This window comes from Salmo trutta, chromosome 25 (genome assembly GCF_901001165.1).
Source record: "Salmo trutta chromosome 25, fSalTru1.1, whole genome shotgun sequence".
In the NCBI taxonomy this organism is placed as follows: Eukaryota; Metazoa; Chordata; class Actinopteri; order Salmoniformes; family Salmonidae; genus Salmo; species Salmo trutta.
Genome location: NC_042981.1, coordinates 20,435,095 through 20,450,723, shown reverse-complemented (window position 1 = coordinate 20,450,723; position 15,629 = coordinate 20,435,095). Strand labels below are relative to the sequence as shown.

Below are 15,629 nucleotides of genomic sequence, written 5' to 3'. Positions count from 1 at the left end.
ACATGCCTGATTTACTGAACCACATGGTAAACCTGCTGCACATACCGCAAATATGTGCAGCAGGACAGCTCCTCTTGTTCGTTGGTAGGTGGTGAAGATATCCTCAGGGAACTCATTGATGGCTGAAAGAAAACAGAAACATCTCCAAAGTCATGTGTTGGTCTTACAACATCACACATAGCAAAACAACCTATATAGTTCAAATAAATCATTTGGGTATAAAACAAACAACAATCAAATCAACTTAATGTAAAAATGTGACTTGCCTAGTTAAATAAAATATATATATATTTTTTAATTATAATAATTAGGGCTATTTTGTCTACAAGACTTCTGTACCAGGTATTTGCCACTTTATAGAATTATCCAAAGATATCTCTGCCTTTATCACACTCAATGTCCTGCCTCAAAGAGCTACATGAGTGAAAGTCCTGCCTCAAAGAACTAGATGAGTCTGAAAGTCCTGCCTCAAAGAGCTAGATGAGTCTGAAAGTCCTGCTTCTAAACTAAAGCTGACAGGGTGAGTTTGGGTGAGCCTTAACCTGCATTAAAAGAGCTTGGTTGTCTCAGACAAAATCTAAAAGTCTGAGAGTCCATCCTGCCTCTAGATCTGTATGGGTGAGTCTCAGTCCTGCCTCTAGATCTATGTGGGTGAGTCTCAGTCCTCCCTCTAGATCTGTGTGGGCGAGTCTCAGTCCTGCCTCTAGATCTGTGTGGTTGAGTCTCAGTCCTGCCTCTAGATCTGTGTGGGTGAGTCTGTCCTGCCTCTCGATCTGTGTGGGTGAGTCTCAGTCCTGCCTCTCGATCTGTGTGGGTGAGTCTCAGTCCTGCCTCTAGATCTGTGTGGGTGAGTATCAGTCCTGCCTCTAGATCTGTGTGGGTGAGTCTCAGTCCTGCCTCTAGATCTATGTGGGTGAGTCTCACTCCTGCCTCTAGATCTGTGTGGGTGAGTCTCAGTCCTGCCTCTAGAGCTATGTGGGTGAGTCTGTCCTGCCTCTCGATCTGTGTGGGTGAGTCTCAGTCCTGCCTCTAGATCTGTGGGTTGTGTCTCAGTCCTGACTCTAGATCTGTGTGGGTGAATCTCAGTCCTGCCTCTAGATCTGTGTGGGCGAGTCTCAGTCCTGCCTCTAGATCTGTGTGGGTGAGTCTCAGTCCTGCCTCTAGATCTGTGTGGGTGAGTCTCAGTCCTGCCTCTAGATCTGTGGGTTGTGTCTCAGTCCTGCCTCTAGATCTGTGTAGGTGACTCTCAGTCCTGCCTCTAGATCTGTGTGGGCGAGTCTCAGTCCTGCCTCTAGATCTGTGTGGGTGAGTCTGTCCTGCCTCTAGATCTGTGTGGGTGAGTCTCAGTCCTGCCTCTAGATCTGTGTGGGTGAGTCTCAGTCCTGCCTCTAGATCTGTGTGGGTGAGTCTCAGTCCTGCCTCTAGATCTATGTGGGTGAGTCTCAGTCCTGCCTCTAGATCTGTGTGGGTGCGTCTCAGTCCTGCCTCTAGAGCTATGTGGGTGAGTCTCAGTCCTGCCTCTAGAGCTATGTGGGTGAGTCTGTCCTGCCTCTCGATCTGTGTGGGTGAGTCTCAGTCCTTCCTCTAGTACTGTGTGGGTGAGTCTCAGTCCTGCCTCTAGATCTGTGTGGGTGAGTCTCAGTCCTGCCTCTAGAGTTATGTGGGTGAGTCTCAGTCCTGCCTCTAGTGCTAAGTGGGTGAGTCTGTCCTGCCTCTCGATCTGTGTGGGTGAGTCTCAGTCCTGACTCTAGATCTGTGGGTTGTGTCTCAGTCCTGCCTCTAGATCTGTGTGGGTGAGTCTCAGTCCTGCCTCTAGATCTGTGTGGGTGAGTCTCAGTCCTGCCTCTAGATCTGTGTGGGTGAGTCTCAGTCCTGCCTCTAGAGCTATGGTGGTGAGTCTCAGTCCTGCTTCTAGAGCTATGTGGGTAAGAGGTCGACCGATTAATCGGAATGGCCGATTAATTAGGGCCGATTTCAAGTTGCTAGCAAGCATTAAACTTATCTTATACATAACAATCAATCAATCGATCATAATCACTAGTTAACTACACATGGTTGATGATATTACTAGTTTATCTAGCCTGTCCTGCGTTGCATATAATCGATGCGGTGAGCATTCGCGAAAAAGGACTGTCGATGCTCCAACTTGTACCTTACCATAAACATCAATGTCTTTCTTAAAATTAATACACAAGTATATATTTTTAAACCTGCATATTTAGTTAATATTGCTAGCTAACATGAATTTCTTTTAACTAGGGAAAATGTGTCACCTCTGCAACAGAGTCAGGGTATATGCAGCAGTTTGGGCCGCCTGGCTCGTTGCGAACTGTGTGAATACTATTTCTTCCTAACAAAGACAGCTAACTTCGCCAAACGGGGGATGATTTAACTTCCCTGGGCTAGGTGGGACGCTTGCCTCCCACCCTAGTCAACAGCCAGTGGAATCGCGTGACGCGAAATACAAATACCTAAAAAATGCTATAACTTCAATTTCTCAAACATATGACTATTTTACACCATTTTAAAGACAAGACTCTCGTTAATCTAACCACATTGTCCGATTTCAAAAAGGCTTCACAGCGAAAGCAAAACATTAGATTATGTCAAGAGAGTACCCTGCCAAAAATAATCACACAGACATTTTCAAAGCAAGCATATATGTCACAAAAACCAAAACCACAGCTAAATGCAGCACTAACCTTTGATGATCTTCATCAGATGACACTCCTAGGACATTATGTCATACAATACATGCATGTTTTGTTCAATCAAGTTCGTATTTATATCAAAAAACAGCTTTTTACATTAGCATGTGATGTTCAGAACTAGCATACCCACCGCAAACTTCCGGTGAATTTACTAAATTACTCATGATAAACGTTGACAAAATACATGAATTATTTTAATAATTATAGATACAGAACTCCTTTATGCAATCGCGGTGTCAGATTTTAAAATAGCTTTTTGGCGAAAGCACATTTTGCAATATTCTGAGTACATAGCCCGGCCATCACGGCTAGCTATTTTGACACCCACCAAGTTTGGGACAACCTAAACTCAGAATTACTATTAGAAAAATTGGTTTACCTTTGCTGTTCTTCGTCAGAATGCACTCCCAGAACTTCTACTTCAACAACAAATGCTGTTTTGGTTCCAAATAATCCATAGTTATATTCAAATAGCTCTGTTTTGTTTGTGCGTTCAGGTCACTATCCGAAGGGTGACGCGTGAGCGCATTTCATGACAAAAAAATTCAAAATATTCCATTACCGTACTTGTCAAACGCTGTTTAAAATCATTTTTTATGCTATTTTTCTCGTAAAATAGCGATAATATTCCAACCGGGCAACGTTGTATTCATTCAAAGGCTGAAAGAAAAAAATTGAGAATTCTCATGAACGCGCATCTCCGGTGTCACTGTCCCCAGGCTGACCACTCACAAATTCTCCTGCTGTTCTTCGCCCAGAGACAGCAGATACCCCATTACACTTTCTGGCGGCTTTAGAGAGCCAATGGGAGCCTTAGAAAGTGTCACGTTACAGCACAGATGCTGTATTTTCGATAGAGATGCAACAGAAGGACAACAAATTGTCAGACAGGGCACTTCCTGTATGGAATCTTCTCAGGTTTTGGCCTGCCATATGAGTTATGTTATACTCACAGACACCATTCAAACAGTTTTAGAAACTTTAGAGTGATTTCTATCCAAATCTACTAATTATATGCATATTCTAGTTTCTGGGCAGGAGTAGTAACCAGATTAAATCGGGTACGTTTTTTTATCCGGCCGTGCAAATACTGCCCCCTAGCCCCAACAGGTTTTAACAAAAGCGCATTTGCGAAAAAAGCACAATCGTTGCACGACTGTACCTAACCATAAACATCAATGCCTTTCTTAAAATCAATACACAGAAGTATATATTTTTAAACCTGCATATTTAGCTAAAAGAAATCCAGGTTAGCAGGCAATATTAACCAGGTGAAATTGTGTCACTTCTCTTCCGTTCATTGCACGCAGAGTCAGGGTATATGCAACAGTTTGGGCCGCCTGGCTCGTTGCGAATTAATTTGCCAGAATTTTACGTAATTATGACATAACATTGAAGGTTGTGCAATGTAACAGGAATATTTATACTTATGGATGCCACCCGTTAGATAAAATACGGAACGGTTCCGTATTTCACTGAAAGAATAAACGTGAAAGTTTCCGGATTCGACCATATTAATGACCTAAGGCTCGTGTTTCTGTGTGTTATTATGTTATAATTAAGTCTATGATTTGATAGAGCAGTCTGACTGAGCGATGGTAGGCACCAGCAGGCTCGTAAGCATTCATTCAAAACATCACTTTCGTGTGTTTTGCCAGCAGCTCTTCGCAATGCATTGCGCTGTTTATGACTTCAAGCCTATCAACTCCCAAGATTAGGCTGGTGTAACCGATATGAAATGGCTAGCTAGTTAGCGGGTGCGCGCTAATAGCGTTTCAAACATCACTCGCTCTGAGACTTGGAGTAGTTGTTTCCCTTGCTCTACATGGGTAACGCTGCTTCGAGGGTGGCTGTTGTCGATGTGTTCCTGGTTTGAGCCCAGGTAGGAGCGAGGAGAGGGATGGAAGCTATACTGTTACACTGGCAATACTAAAGTGCCTATAAGAACATACAATAGTCAAAGTTATATGAAATACAAATCGTATAGAGAGAAATAGTCCTATAATTCCTGTAATAACTACAACCTAAAACTTCTTACCTGGGAATATTGAAGACCCAGCTTTCATATGTTCTCATGTTCTGAGCAAGGAACTTAAACGTTAGCTTTCTTACATGGCACATAATGCACTTTTACTTTCTTCTCCAACATATTGTTTTTGCATTATTTAAACCAAATTGAACATGTTTCATTATTTATTTGAGGCTAAATTGATTTTATTGATGTATTATATTAAGTTAAAATAAGTGTTCATTCAGTATTGTTGTAATTGTCATTATTACAAATAAATAAAAAAATTTTAAATCGGCCGATTAATCGGGATCGGCGTTTTTGGCGCTCCAATAATCGGTATCGGTATCGGCGGTGAAAAATCATAATCGGTCGAACTCTAATGTGGGTGAGTCTCAGTCCTACCTCTCAATCTGTGTGGGTGAATCTCAGTCCTGCCTCTATATCTATGTGGGTGAGAGCCATGCTTCACCACAGGGTGATCTCCCTCAGGAGTGGTAAGCTGTGGTGGGTTAGGCTCTGTTGCCCAAACGGTCCATCTGTTCCTGGATCAGATCAGCGGCCTACTCAGTACCCCGTCTCCAGAGACACAGCGAGATCCATGTGTCCATCTGCAACCTATCCAACCAATGATGTCATTGCATTCTGTCACCACTCTCTCTGTCTCCCCCCCTCTCACCACTTCATCCAGTTGCATCTCTCTCTGGAGGTTGGACAGAAGCCCACTAGACATAAGATGCCCACAAGGGATACAGAAGGGAAACGTGTGTATGTACTCCGATTCCAATCAAACCACACAGAGTACAAATACACAACTAATGAACAGACGTCTTTCTCTCTCACCAAATCAATCTAGGCTGATTACATTCCCTTTAAATCAAAATAGTAGCAAATTAATATATCTGTTATTATCAAGTCCTAGATAACACATCAAATATAATAACGCAATTCTAAATATTATATTGTACCGACTGAAAATGCAACATAAAGGAATCAAAGAGCAAACGGGTTTACTCAATAAGGGCATGAATAGCTGCATATATTGACATTATTATCAACAGTACAGTAGTACTCTCTAGCACGGAGAATAGCAGACGTAGCAGCAGTAGTAGTACTAGCAACTTCCCTCCCAGAGGCATATCAAATGGTGGGGACACTGTAGCCTTGATCAGATATCCAGCAGGCCCTCAGCAGCCGATACCCTCCCCCACCCTCCTCCATAACAGAGGACAGGCCTCAAGGTCACCCCCTGGGAAGGGAAAAGAGGAGGGGAAGAGAGGAAGGGAAGAGAGGAGAGGAAGGGAAAAGAGGAGGGGAAGAGAGGAAGGGACGAGAGGAGAGTAGAGGAAAAGAGGAAGGGAAGGAGACGGGAGAGCATCTATCTGAGCTGTCAGCTAGATACAGCGTAGCGTCATCAGCAGTCTCCTGCTCCAGTCCACATAGCGCTCACGCAGTCTGTCACTGTCACACCACTAGCCTTGTCTGCTAGCCTTGATTAAACAATTCAACCTGACAACTCATGCAATTTGGAGTCTGCATTTTGATACAGTATGTTCACAATTGTTACATGAGCTAGCGAAAGAGTGAGGCAGTTTTGATTTCCCATATAGACTACAGTATATACTGTAACTAAACATATTCATTATAAATGTATTGGTTAATAAGTTAAGCGTTTGTATAATAGCCTAATGCATTGATATCAGTTTGGGGTTTTTAAACCTTTGCTCTTATAATTTTTGTTAACAAATTGTAGATCTTTGGTTTACACATTGTTAATCAAGACACACATAACACTAACCCCCAAAAATAGCACAGATCAATCTGTCTTTGGTTCACTGCTGTGTCAAATCTGACTGAACATGAAATGTGCCATAGGAATCGGGGACCATGGACCAGGGTCAGCCAAATGTTTGTGGAGTGTCATGGATGTTTCCTCCCCTAATGGGTGATGCCTCTCTGCCGCAGTCCTCCTACCCAGGATCCTCCAGGATTCTCCTGTCCTGACAGGTGCTCCCTTAAAAGCCTGTTTGAGGAACCCAACCAGCAGTGATCAATAATTGAAGACAACACCATTACTCTCTCGGCAGTAAACAAAAGCCAGCCAGCGCATTCAGCTAGTGTCATGTCTCACAACAACAAATGTGAAGAGACAGACATGCAATCCAGAAGTTAGGTTTGGACACAGTGCGTTTGTCCTGAGAGCTCTCTGTTTGTGTGTGTCTGAGTGTCTATAAAGAGTGTACTGAATCAACTTCCCCCACTGGCACTGGCCTTCATCATTTTTTCATTCAAGCAAACAGCTACCCTCCACCAGCAGAGTCATGGAAATGGCCCTGTGGGTGAAGTTCACTGTTACTGAATTTCTTCATTTCTCTAACAAATAACTAGGCAGCTAGAAAGAGAGAGACAGAGAGAGACAGAGAGAGACAGGGAGAGACAGAGAGAGACAGAGAGGGAGAGAGACACCCATGGCTGGCACACATACATTTTTTGCAGGTCAAATCTACATTACAACGTCATAGTGGCTGTTTGATTACATGTACTATGCTTGGTTAACTAAGCATGTGCAGAGACAGAGAAAAGTCATCATCTGTATCAAATGGGTGAACAGGGAGTACACTGCAGCCACATCCACAGGGCTATAATGGAGCGGGTTCAAGAGCTTGGTGTCCAATCGCTAAGGACTTAAAATGGTCCACTCAGACATGCACAGTCGTGAAGAAGATGCGACAGCGCCTCTTCCCCCTCAGGAAGTTGAAAAGGTTTGGTATGGGCTCTCAAATCCTCAAATAGTTCTACAGCTGCACCACTGACAACATCTTTACTGGCTGCATCACTGCTTGGTATGGCAACTACACCGCCCTCAATCGCATGGCGCTACAGAGGGTGGTGCAGACAGCCCAGTACATCACTGGGGCCAAGCTCCCTACCATCCAGGATCTCTATGTCAGGCGGTGTGAAAGGAAGGCATGGAAAATCGTTAAAGACTCTAGCCATCAAAGCCATAGACTGTTCTCTCTGCCTCCACTCAGCAAGCAGTACCGGTGTATCAAGTCTGACACCAACAGACTCCTGAACAGCTTCTATCCCTGAGCCATAAGACTACTAAATAGCTAACAGAATGGCTACAAGGACTATTTGAGTTAGATTTTGGCACTGTCTCTATGCACACTCACAGGTCTCTACACACTCACGCACACACATAACATGCACACACATGTATACCGACTACACACACGCACACGCACACGCACTCACATACAATCATAATTTACACTGCTGCTACTGTTTATTATATATCCTAATGCCTAGTCACCGTACCCCCATACATATCTACTCGTGGTGCGCGGGTCAGTTGTTTGTTCACCTGTACCCGCCCGCAATTGCTAACAACCCATCTGCAATCACTCGACTATATTTGATACATTTAAAATCTGAGGCACGCACCGGAACCTAACCCGCTAATATAGAAAATGTACTGTAGGCTACAGTCAGAGACAGCTGAACTATTTTTTGACAGGGTTTGCAGGATTATTTTGGGCCTGATTTAGATACAGCATGTTTCTGCTTATAATTTGACATTTTAGTTGTTAGTCAACTTGTATATAATTAGATACATGCAGCTTCACTTCTGTCATTATATGTTGCCCTAGAAGACTAAATAAACCCTGGCTCACCAGGATAATGTAATATATCAATTGAATCAATGCATAAATCTAATTGACATTAGTAAAGTTTTCTCTGTCAGCTCTGCTTCTTTCGTGGAGCAAAGACGTTTAGGGACCGGGGAGAAAATGCAATTGCCTGAAAACTGAAAAGATTTTCTGTGCCAAATTTCCAAATTACATCAGTTTGACCCAACATGTTTCTGATAAGATTTCAGTTTGGCATGTAAGCATATTTTATGTGGATGAATACTATCAGCTTTTATGATCTTGACCAAGATAGGACCTCTACAGATGGTATCTGTTACGTGTGATCCCTCTCCGGCCTCTAGGTCACCAGGCTGCTCGCTATGGCGCACACCTTTCACAATCGTTACGCGCACCTGCGCGTCATCAGATTCACCTGGACTCCAACACCTTCTTGATTACCTTCCCTATATATTTCACTCCCTTTGTTTCCTTCTCCAGGTGTCATTGTTCCTGTTTCTTGTCTGTGTGTTATTCATGTTTCGTTCATTTGTTTATTAAATTATGCACTCCCTGAACTTGCTTCCCGACTCCCAGCGCACACGTTACAGTATCTAACTGCGCCTCACAATCATCACATTTAAACTGCTATCATCCTCGTTTACCACTTCACCAAATTTTTCCCCAACATACATTTTCGTGTCCTCCCTTTTCTTTATTTTCAAATCTCCATTTCGCAGCTTTTCTATTATTGAATTAAACTCTGACATTGTCCTTTTTGCCTTTGTGGGTCGACATTAACTTCTTCTGCAATTTCCAAAAAGCATTTGATGAAAGGGCATGTAGGCTATTTGGCGTGCATACAGTTAGGTCTTAAAGCTTAGGCTTATGCACCAATGCCAGATAGCCTAAAACAGGGGTTCTTAAACTTTTTCAGCCTGGAACCCCCCCCAAAAAAATATTTTTTCTCCTGGGACCCAAGCTTAGGAAAATATGCAACTATACATACATTTCAGTACATTTCATTTCCCTTGTGCCTAAAACAAATGCAATATAGACAACAACAAATAACAATCAATTGAAAAATCCATATAAATATCTATTCATGTTTATTTTCCCCCATTAAAAAACTCTTACAGTTGAAGTCGGAAGTTTACATACACTTAGTTTGGAGTCATTAAACTCGTTTTTCAACCACTCCACAAATATCTTGTTAACAAACTATAGTTTTGGAAAGTCGTTTAGGACATCTACATTGTGCATGACACAAGTAATTTGTCCAACAATTGTTTACAGACAGATTATTTCCCTTATAATTCACTGTATCACAATTCCAGTGGGTCAGAAGTTAACATACAGTAAGTTGACTTTGCCTTTAAACAGCTTGAAAATTCCAGAAAATGATGTCATGGCTTTAGAAGGTTCTGATAGGCTAATTGACATCATTTGATTCAATTGGAGGTGTACCTGTGGATGTATTTCAAGGCCTACCTTCAAACTCAGTGCCTCATTGCTTGACATCATGGGAAAATCAAAAGAAATCAGCCAAGACCTCAGAAAAAAGACCTCCACAAGTTTGGTTCATCCTTGGGAGCAATTTCCAAATGACTGAAGGTACCACGTTCATCTGTACAAACAATAGTATGCAAGTGTAAACACCATGGAACCACTCAGCCGGCATACCGTTCAGGAAGGAGACGCGTTCTGTCTCCTAGAGATGAACGTAATTTGGTGAGAAAAGTGGGAATCAATCCCAGAACAACAGCAAAGGACCTTGTGAAGATGCTGGAGGAAACAGGTACAAAAGTCTCTATATCCACAGTAAAACGAGTCCTATGTCGGCATAACCTGAAAGGCCGCTCAGCAAGGATGAAGCCACTGCTCCAAAACCGCCATTAAAAAGCCAGACTACGGTTTGCAAGTCTGCACATGGGGACAAAGATAGTACTTTTTGGAGAAATGTCCTCTGGTCTGATGAAACAAAAATATAACTGTTCGGCCATAGTGACCATTGTTTTGTTTGGAGGAAAAAGGGGGATGCTTGCAAGCCGAAGAACACCATCCCAGCCGTGAAGCACGGGGTGGCAGCATCATGTTGTGGGGGTGCTTTGCTGCAGGAGGGACTGGTGCACTTCACAAAATAGATGGCATCATCGGGAAAGAAAATGATGTTGATATATTGAAGCAACATCTCAAGACATCAGTCAGGAAGTTCAAACTTGGTCGCAAATCTCCTTCTCCTTCACCCAAATCCAGATAGCTGATGATCTGAAAGAGTTGCAAAATCTGGACCCCTACAAATCAGCTGGGCTAGACAATCTGACCCTCTCTTTCTAAAATTATCCGCCGCAATTGTTGCAACCCCTATTACTAGCCTGTTTAACCTCTCTTTCGTATCGTCTGAGATCCCCAAAGATTGGAAAGCTGCCGCGGTCATCCCCCTCTTCAAAGGGGGAGACACACTAGACCCAAACTGTTACAGACCTATATCTATCCTACCCTTCTTAGGTTTTCGAGAGCCAAGTTATCAAACAGATCACTGACCATTTCGAATCACACCATACCTTCTCTGCTATGCAATCTGGTTTCCGAGCTGGTCATGGGTGCACCTCAGCCATGCTCAAGGTCCTAAACGATATCATAACCGCCATCGATAAAAGACAATACTGTGCAGCCGTATTCATCGACCTGGTTCACCAACTACTTCTCAGATAGAGTTCAGTGTGTCAAATCGGAGGGCCTGTTGTCCGGACCTCTGGCAGTCTCTATGGGGGCGCCACAGGGTTCAATTCTCGGGCCGACTCTTTTCTCTGTATACATCAATGATGTCGCTCTTGCTGCTGGTGATTCTCTGATCCACCTCTACGCAGACGACACCATTCTGTATCCTGCTGGCCCTTCTTTGGACACTGTGTTAACTAACCTCCAGACGAGCTTGCCATACAACTCTCCTTCCGTGTCTCCAACCGCTCTTAACCTCTCTTGGGTAGGGGGCAGTATTTTCACGTCAGGATGAAAAGGGTGCCCAAAGTAAACTGCCTGTTACTCAGGCCCAGAAGCTAGGATATGCATATAGAGTTGGATAGCAAACACTCTAAAGGTTCTAAAACTGTTCAAATAATGTCTGTGAGTATAACAGAACTGGTATGGCAGGCGAAACCCTGAGGACAAACCCCCCCCCCCCAAAAAAAAATAAGCCTACCACTATTTTCAATGGCTGTCACTTTTATAATAACACAAAGTCCTCCCAGATTCCAGTTCCTAGGGCTTTCACTAGATGTCAACAGTCTTTAGAAAGAGTTTCAGGCTGGTTTTTAGAAATATGAGCCAGAAATTGTAGTTTTTCAAGGTGGCTCCCATTTTGGCTGTAGTGCTTCCAAGCGCTTGAATGAGAGCACGTTCTTTGGTATTTTTCTCCGGTAAAGACAATAACGATTCTCCGTCTTAAATTGTATCGTTTATTTACGTATTAGGGTACCTAAGGTTTGATTATAAACGTTGTTTGACTTGCTTGGAAAAGTTTTAGTAACACGTTTGGGATTCATTTTGTATGCATTTTGATGGAGGGAAACTGGGTGGATTATTGACTGAAGCGCGCCAGCTAAACTGAGTTTTTATGGATATAAAGAAGGACATTATCGAACAAAAGGACCATTTGTGATGTAACTGGGACCTTTTGGAGTGCCAACAGAAGAAGATCATCAAAGGTAAGGCATTTTTTATATCGCTATTTCTGACTTTCGTGTCGCACCTGCCTGGTTGAAATGTGTTTTTCATGGTTTTGTATGCAGGGCGCTGTCCTCAGATAATCGCATGGTGTGCTTTCGCCGTAAAGCCTTTTTGAAATCTAACACATTGGCTGGATTAACAAGAAGTTAAGCTTTATTTTGATGTATTACACTTGTGATTTTATGAAAGTTAAATATTTATAATTCTGTAGTTTGAATTTCGCGCTCTGTAATCCCACGTGCCCATAAGAAGTTTAATGCTAGTGAAACTAAATTCATGCTCTTCAACCGATCGCTGCCCGCACCTGCTCGCCCGTCCAGCATCACTACTCTGGACGGTTCTGACTTAGAATATGTGGACAACTACAAATACCTAGGTGTCTGGTTAGACTGTAAACTCTCCTTCCAGACTCACAATAAGCATCTCCAATCCAAAATGTTATCTAGAATCAGTTTCCTATTTCGCAACAAAGCATATTTTACTCATGCTGCCAAACATACCCTCGTAAAACTGACTATCCTACTGATCCTTGACTTCGATGTAATTTACAAAATAGCCTCCAACATTCTATTCAGCAATTTGGATGCAGTCCACCACAGTGCCATCCGTTTTGTCACCAAAGCCCCATATACTACCCACCACTGCAACCTGTATGCTCTCGTTGGCTGGCTTTCGCTTCATATTCGTCGCCAAACCCACTGGCTCCAGGTCATCTACAAGTCTTTGCTAGGTAAAGCCCCGCCTTATCTCAGCTCACTGTTCACCATAGCAGCACCCACCCGTAGCACACGCTCCAGCAGGTATATTTCACTGGACACCCCCAAAGCCAATTCCTCCTTTGGCCACCTTTCCTTCCAGTTCTCTGCTGCCAATGACTAGAACGAATTGCAAAAATCACATAATTTTTTTGATTTACCTTTATATAACCAGGTAGGCTAGTTGAGAACAAATTCTCATTTACAACTGCGACCTGGCCAAGATAAAGCAAAGCAGTTCGACACATACAACAACACAGAGTTACACATGGAATAAACAAACATACAGTAGAAAAAGTCTATATACGGTGTGTGCAAATGAGGTAAGATAAAGGAGGTAAGGCAATAAATAGGCCATGGTGGCAAAGTAACTACAATATACCAATTAAAACACTGGAGCTGGAGACTCATATCTCCCTCACTAACTTTAAGCATCAGCTGTCAGAGCAGCTCACAGATCATTTCACCTGTACATAGCCCATATGTAAATAGCCCATCCCCATATTGTTTTTTTAATTTAAATTTTGCTCCTTTGCACCCCAGTATCTCTACTTGCACATTCATCTTCTGCACATCTATCACTCCAGTGTTTAATTACTACGGCCTATTTATTGCCTTACCTCCCTAATCTTACCTCATTTGCACACACTGTATATAGATTTTTTTCTATTGTGTTATTGACTGTATGTTTGTTTATTCCATGTGTAACTCTGTGTTGTTGTTTGTGTCACACTGCTTTGCTTTATCTTGGCCAAGTTGCAGTTGTAAATGAGAACTTGTTCTCAACTGGCCGACCTGGTTAAATAAAGGTGAAATATTTTTTTTTTCTTTTTAAAATGGGTCTTCCAAATGGACAATGACCGCAAGCATACTTCCAAAGCTGTGGCAAAATGGCTTAAGGACAACAAAGTATTGGAGTGGCTATCACAACACCCTGACCTCAATTCCACAAAATTTGTGGGCAGAACTGGAAAAAGCGTGTGCGAGCAAGGAGGCCTACAAACCTGACTCAGTTTCACCAGCTCTGTCAGGAGGAATGGGCCAAAATTCACCCAATTTGTGGGAAGCTTGTGGAAGGCTACCCGAAATGTTTGAACCAAGTTAAACAATCAATTTAAAGGCAATGCTACCAAATACTGCTACCAAATGCTACCAAATTGAGTGTATGTAAACTTCTGACCCACTGGGAATGTGATGAAAGAAATAAAAGCTGAAATAAATCATTCTCTCTACTATTATTCTGACATTTCACATTCTTAAAATAAAGTGGTGATCCTAACTGACCTAAAACAGCACATTTTTACTAGGAATAAATGTCAGGAATTGTGAAAAACTGAGTTTAAATGTATTCGGCTAAGGTGTATTTAAACTTCCGACTTCAACTGTACATATCTGTTTAGGTTGGAAGTGGTGCTGTTACAATACAATAAATCATTTTTATTTTGAACTGGAATAAACTGATTGATCACATCACATAGGTGTAGACCAGAAAACACACACACAGTCCTAATGAGAGGTGTGTGGCTGGTTGAAGTTTTCAACAAACGTCTATTTTGGCTCCGTTTTTGACAGTGCAACACTAAAGTCATGCTCGGCCTTGAAACTGTTCTGTACTTGTTTTTTAAGTATTTCTGAGTTGAGAACCCTGACTCGCATAGGTATGTGGTGCCAAACTGGATCAGAACATCTACTGCTTTTTCAGTCAGGCAGGAGACCACTTCCTTCTGTACATGAGCAACCCAGAACTGTGTGAGAGCAGCTCTCAAACAGCATCTTGCTTCAATCAGTTTATTCCAGTTAAGAATAAAAATTATTTCATGTATTTTAACAGCAACAGTTCCAACCTAGACTTTCTTTCAACAATAATTTATACAGTAAGATGTACAGTAGGCCTGATCAGTTTTCATCATCTTTACTGTTATTTGGGTTGCACTATCAGTAGCTAGCTTGCTTTGGCGAATGTTCGCTATTAGCTGTGTACAAGGCCAGGGGATTGTTTGAAAGAGAAACTCACATCTACTACTATGATAGTTAGCACTCCCTTATTTCTGCTTATCATCACCTGTTATAAAATTACAACAATGCCTTGCTAGCTGACTTACATTTCCACTGTCGAAGCACTGTTTCCTGAAGCATTCTGCCCTGTTCTGAAAGAACTCCCTGGGTTTACCACCATGGCGTGGATGTTTGGTCAGGACGTGTCGTTTAATTAATTTGTTCGTTTTGAGAGACTCATTACTAAGCACTTCCCAGCACAAAACACATTGTGGGCGCTCCTCGTTATACGTTTGTATGGAAGAGCGAGAAACTAATCGCTGTATATGCGTTTCATGACAATTGAGCTCAGTCAGAACTTGCAGCTAACATGAGTGCATTTGATGACAGCGGTGAGTAATGGCGATTGGGAATGACAAGTCAGTGGCAGACAGAGCATCATCTGCTGCTGAACGACAGCGCTGCATCGTGTGTGTCGCGGAGTGATCTTCAAGAAAACTGCAGAAAAAAGATCCGGTAAACCTCGAAGCAGAGAGCACAGATGCACTTGGACAAATCAATTCCAGTAATTAATGAAATTATTATACATTTACTCTGACACGTCGCGACCCACCATTAACAGGTTGGTCGTGACCCATACTTTAAGAAAGGCTGGCCTAAAATAATGAAAAACAATACCTCAATGTAGCCTGTAGATATAAACTGCACAAGAATGATACGTTCATGGTTTTTAAGGTATTATTTTATTTTTATTCAGCCCACCCGCCATTCATGCACAGAATATTTCATGACCCTAAAC

The 15,629-nt window shown here is 42.4% G+C and overlaps 1 protein-coding gene across 3 annotated transcripts in view; it reads right to left on the bottom strand.

Moving 5' to 3' along the window:
* LOC115162141 (sodium/potassium/calcium exchanger 4) overlaps positions 1-15,629 on the bottom strand; it is a 54,108-nt gene that overhangs the window by 14,409 nt on the left and 24,070 nt on the right. For all 3 annotated transcript variants that reach the window (XM_029713156.1, XM_029713157.1, XM_029713158.1), the window contains exon 3: positions 46-122. In XM_029713156.1, the coding sequence (XP_029569016.1) occupies positions 46-122 (77 nt within the window). The remainder of the gene's footprint in view (positions 1-45; positions 123-15,629) is intronic.